The following is a 5,290-nucleotide window of genomic DNA, read 5'->3' on the forward strand; positions in this document are numbered from 1 at the left end:
AAAAAAGAAATCCGCCTGCCTCTGCCTCCCAAGTGCTGGGATTAAAGGCGTGTGCCACTATCACCCGGCGTAAAAACATTTCTTAGCCAGTGATGGTCCACTCTTTAATCGTAGCACTCAGGAGGCAGAGGCAGGCAAATCTCTGAGTTTCAGGTCAGCCTGGTCTACAGAGTGAGTTTCGGGACAGCCAGGGCAACACAGAAAAACCTTGTCTCAGAAAACAAACAAACAAACAAAATGTAAAATTACTTTTGAAAAGTAAACAAGTTTTAAAAACACCATTGAGCCAGAGGAATTATCCCTGTTTTCAGTTGAGCAAACAGAATCAGCCTTTACTGATTCTATTCAGTTTAATGTAACTATTAGGTGGTAGATGTGGAACTCAGATCTGACCGTTTGCCTACAAAGCAGGACACTTCTTCCACAGCACCTTAGCTGTGAGAACTGTGTGCCAAAGATGCTCACCGCTCTCTCATATCCTCTTCTAAGAAAATAAATTCTGTGTATAACCTTAGAGGGAAGATAGCTTTCCATCCAAAATGGCCTAGTCTCCAGTCACGGTTGATGGTTGAAGAGGAAGTCAAGTCGGGAATTACCTGAGAATCAACAGAGAGGATCAGTTGACCGCCGCAGGCTCTGATCCTCTAAGGGGACAGAGACTAGGGTCACTGAGCCTGATATTCTGGAGTTTCTTCTTGGAGGTCATGTCATTTGATAAGCACTAAGAATGGATCAAGGGGCTGGTGGGATAGCTCAGAGGCAAAAAGCACTTCTTGCTCTTGTAGAAGACCTGGGTTAGGTTACTGGAACCCACATGGTGCCTCACAACCATCCATAACTCTTGTTTCAGGGGATCCAACGACCTCTAGGGGAAAGGGCAGGCATAACACCTGGTGCAGGCAAACACTCAGACACATAAAAGAAATCTTAGAAATAATAGAGTGGATCTAATACAAAGAACACAGACAAGGTACCATGATGAGTGGGAAATAGGAAGAAAGAGGGAGGGAGACAGAAAGTGAGAGCAAGAGGTGAGTGGGGAGGGAAAGAAAGGCTAACTTTAGCTTTTGATAATTTCCATTGACTGTTGATCAATGAGTTCCATAAGACCCCTAATTCTTAATAAAACGCTTCCTTTTCAGCCAGATCAGATCATTTTTCTGCCCCACATCTATATAGAGCTGTGAGTCTCATGTGTTAACATATTCCTAAGTGTGATTTCATGTTCACATTTCCTCATATTCTACCTGCAATGAAGGTAACTGCCTATGGATGTCGCAGGTTGGTTTCTTTGGAAACAGATACTGAGGGAAATGGGGATGGTATATGTTAGGGATCGATCTATGTAAAGGAAGAAGGAAGGAAGTGGAATGGAGAAAGTCAAACTTCATAAAGGGCCCGAGAAAGCCGCCTCTCAGGCTAGGGCTCCGGAGCACATGCTGTCCTCCAGAGCATCCCAACTCCATCTTTTTATCCGCACCTCACTCAGCCACTGGACAGATGCTGGGGGAATCCCACAGTCTGGGGCAAACTGAGTCTGCAGCTAAGAGCATCCAGAGGAGCTAGAACTGAAGGCTCTTTTCGGGCCACACTCCTTATGTTTGGACAGCAAATCCTTCCTAGAGGGACAATCCTGTTTACCTCCTCGACTATGTCACCACGTTAACAGGATTGCCATGATTTTTTATACTGAGCATTTCATCTAGTATGTCTGCTGAAGGTCACATAGTAGATTTGTTGCCAAGCCACACACTAAACAAAACAGTTCTACTTTTCAATTAAGATCTTGATCTGAAGTGATCCAAGAGGCCAAGAAAGGCCTTATCTCCTTCTCCTTCTGTTCCGCTTCAGCCTCTCTCTTTGGTTTTTAGCTATTTGAGAAATTATTTTCCTACACAGTAAATGTGGTCTGTTTGTAACAAATCAGTTTATTCACTCTCTGGAACTGCTTTCTCTATGGCCTTTGTCAAGCCCACTTCTCCACCAAGGTGCTCAGTTTTAGGAGTGGAGAACAGGGGTCATGGAAATACATTGCTCCCCAGCTCCCCGAGCTTTGCTTTCTCCCAGGAAGCAGCATGTGCCAGCCTTCTGTCAGAAAACACCACAGGTAAGAAATCCTGGTCACATTTGTGTTAGTTAGGCTCCTCCAGGCTTGTGTGTGTGTGTGTGTGTGTGTGTGTGTGTGTGTGTGTGTGTGTGTGATAGAGAAAAGGGGAAAGGGAATAGAGACAGATGAAGAGAGATAAGGAGAGACAAGGGGAAGTTTTATTTATTTATTTATTTATTTATTTATTTATTTATTTATTTATTTACTGTATTTTATGTGTATGGGATGTTTTGCCTGCATGTATGTGTGTATACCAGATGTGTGCCTGGTGCCAGAGAGCATCAGATCACTCAAGACTAGAGTTACAACCAGTTGTGAGCCACCATGTGGGTGCTGGAAATTGAACCCAGGTCCCCTGAAATCCTTGCTCCTATCCACTGACATCTCTCCATCGCCTAGAGTCAACTTGGGCTTAGGTTGACAAGGTTAGATTCTGCAGGCTAGCTGCCGGCTGCAGACCCAGGCGAGAACCAGTGCTGCAGGTTCGAGTCTCCAGGTCATCTGCTGAGGTCCTCCTGTGCTCAGCAGAAGCTAGTGTTTTGTTCTCTTCAGGCTTTCAATTGAGTAAGGCCCACTACTTTATGATCCACTTTTACTCCTAATCCGCTAATATAAATGTTAATTGGCTCCAAAACATTCTCAAAAAAAAAAATATCAAGCATCATGTCTGAGCAAATATCTGGGCCCTGTGACTTAGAAAAGCTGACATTAAATTAACCATTGTAATAGTGTAAGTTGAATTTTTTTTTTTTTACAACCTCAGTTTACAGTAGAATTCCAAAGTAGTTGTGTGAGTGCCAGTTGCTGGAAGACCCACTGCACAGAAAGCCTGTATGGTACCGAGCCTCACAATAGATCAGCATCAAAGTAGAGGAAAGAAATTCCAGAAAAGATGCAAAAACCACCAGGCAGACAGAAACATTAGAATTAGAAGAAGTGTTTGGCAAACACAGACTTAGCCTTAATGATTTCCTTCTGTTTCAGAGATGAAGAAATGAGAAATCCAGAAACCCAAGACCTTGTTCTTCTGTCAAACAGACTTGCTCTAGAGCAGAGTTGCAAAATCAGACCTTTGGGGCTAGTGAGTTTCTCCTCTAACTCCCTGGTGTAGGTAACTGAGGCTCTGGCTTCCACTGGGGGTGGCGGTGGGGCAGTGACCCTTGCTGATATTTTGAAGTTCTAGATCCCTGAATTCATCCCATGAATGGCTTTGGGCTTATGGACTTGTGTGTTTTTCCAGTGTACCATGTTTATTTCCTTAATAGATCTGCTCAAGCTCAGCTTGGTATGGAGTGAGCGAATCTTCTTTGGAAACAGTATTAGTTGCTTTGCATCACTGCAGTTAGCATTCTGGTAGACACAACTTAAGAGAGGAGGAGCTAGCTTTGGCTAGCTGAGGTTTTTCAGACTAGCTTAGCAGGGACAGCATGAAAGAATGGCTCCCTCTGTGGCAGTGGGAGCTCACAGGACATTGGGCTGGGGAACAGAGAGAATGCTGATGCTTCTGAAATTCTGCCCTTAGTGACTTCTGCCTGCCAGGCCCCAACGGCATTCTCAGCTGAGGAACAAACGTTGAAGTCACGAACCTGTAGGGACATTTCAGATTCAAAGCACAATAAAAAACCAACTAGATAATTTTTAATGTGTGAGAAACAGAGAGACAAAAAATTGAGGAATCACATCCTGTGTAGGTACAGAAAAAAATAATTCCTTTTTGAGACAAGGTCTCACTAGGTAGACCAGGCTAGCTTTGAACTCAGAGATCCACCTGCCTTTACCTCTCACATTCTGGTAAAGATGTTTTTAAAGAAAACTTGAAATTCTTATTGTAACTACAAACCATTTCCTAAGGTTTTTTTTTTTATACATTCAGAGATTTGCATCATGGGAAAGAGTTATTTAAACTAACTCTGTGCTTCTAAGGTGGGGGCAGGGGGGCACCTATTGATTAGGAGACAAAACTGTATCCTGCTTGAATACAACAGAAGCATTAGCAGAGCCTGTCTGTGGTTCCTGTGTTTTGAGGTCCCTTACAGATGGATCTGAGACAGACACCAGGTGAGTAACCTCTCTTAGGTCCATCCTAGCTCCCCAAAGCTCCCTTTGTGTGTATCTTGAGCTGACCCAATAGCTCAGCAGCAGAGTCCCCATTGGTCACCCTCTCTGGTCCCTGGGTCATGTGCAGGTAATAAATAACTACCCTCTGCTCTTTCTTCTCTCCTGCCCCAGATTCTCTGGTCCACTTGAACCATGCCTCTTTCAAGCAGAGATTTGCTCCGTATCAGCCAACTCTCTGTAAATCAGCTGACTAATGATTTTCTATCTTTATTATAAAACAACCTAGAAAAGTTTATAGTTTACCGAGAATCCCTCTGAGTCATATCTCAGAAAAAAAATCTTCCATGAGCCATTCTATATGATTTTGGGTCAGAGGAGCTGCCTCTTCATTCCTAAAAGCAGCTGGCTTTTAATATCGTGGCTCTGGACCAGGGGACAGGTAGACCTTCGGGTTTCCAAGGCATTGTAGAGGAACAGTCGATGTTTGTCACTTTTTTGTCAGAGATTCGGTCATTCCTGTAAAGAGAAGCTTATACAACTCTGCGTATGCATGTGTGCATGTGTGTACACACACAGCACCCTTTGCCCCGGGGTTGTCTACAAATCAATGAGACAATACTGTGTCTACTCACACGTAAGTTCCCTTTATAACCGGATTACACTTTCCATGAGTCATCTCATGTGTCAGTTCTTGGCCTAGCTGTCTTTAATCCTACCATGGTTTTTCTTTTTTTTTCTCCTTTCTCATTTCCTGGCAAATGATCAAGTTGGTCATATGCACATCCCCTTGTACCATATTTAATACCTTTCTGTTTCTACCATCCCTTCTCAGTTAGGTACATAAGCTTTTCCTCCATCACCAGGGAGACTAGAACTCCCTCCCTCACTAGGAATCAATCAGAGCATCTTCCAGTGGACAGCTGGATACCTGACAAGTGACACACTGTTGTTCAGTCTATGTGCAGCCATGGGGAAAACCAAAGGATGAACTAAGGATCCAGAGCTGTGTGCTCCAGACCCCCCCCCCCCCCCCATTGCTGTTGATATCTAAGAGGCCTCCAGGCTGTGTCTTTAAAAATAATGTTGTCTTTCAAAGTTTGGAGCTAAGATGAAAGGATGGACTAT

The 5,290-nt window shown here is 43.8% G+C and overlaps 1 protein-coding gene across 2 annotated transcripts in view; it reads left to right on the plus strand.

Moving 5' to 3' along the window:
* LOC110312861 overlaps positions 1-5,290 on the plus strand; it is a 21,549-nt gene that overhangs the window by 5,864 nt on the left and 10,395 nt on the right. Inside the window, exons 2-3 of one of the 2 annotated variants that reach the window (XR_002380078.1) lie at positions 2,068-2,107; positions 3,092-3,218. Coding sequence is in view for 1 of the 2 variants with exons in the window: in XM_021186788.1 (XP_021042447.1) it covers positions 2,076-2,107; positions 3,092-3,214 (155 nt within the window). In the remaining variant the exon portion in view is untranslated. Of the gene's footprint in view, positions 1-1,971; positions 2,108-3,091; positions 3,219-5,290 lie in introns of both variants that reach the window. The other variant, XM_021186788.1, reaches the window with a different exon arrangement.

Source organism: Mus pahari, chromosome 1, assembly GCF_900095145.1.
Source record: "Mus pahari chromosome 1, PAHARI_EIJ_v1.1, whole genome shotgun sequence".
NCBI classification, from domain to species: Eukaryota; Metazoa; Chordata; class Mammalia; order Rodentia; family Muridae; genus Mus; species Mus pahari.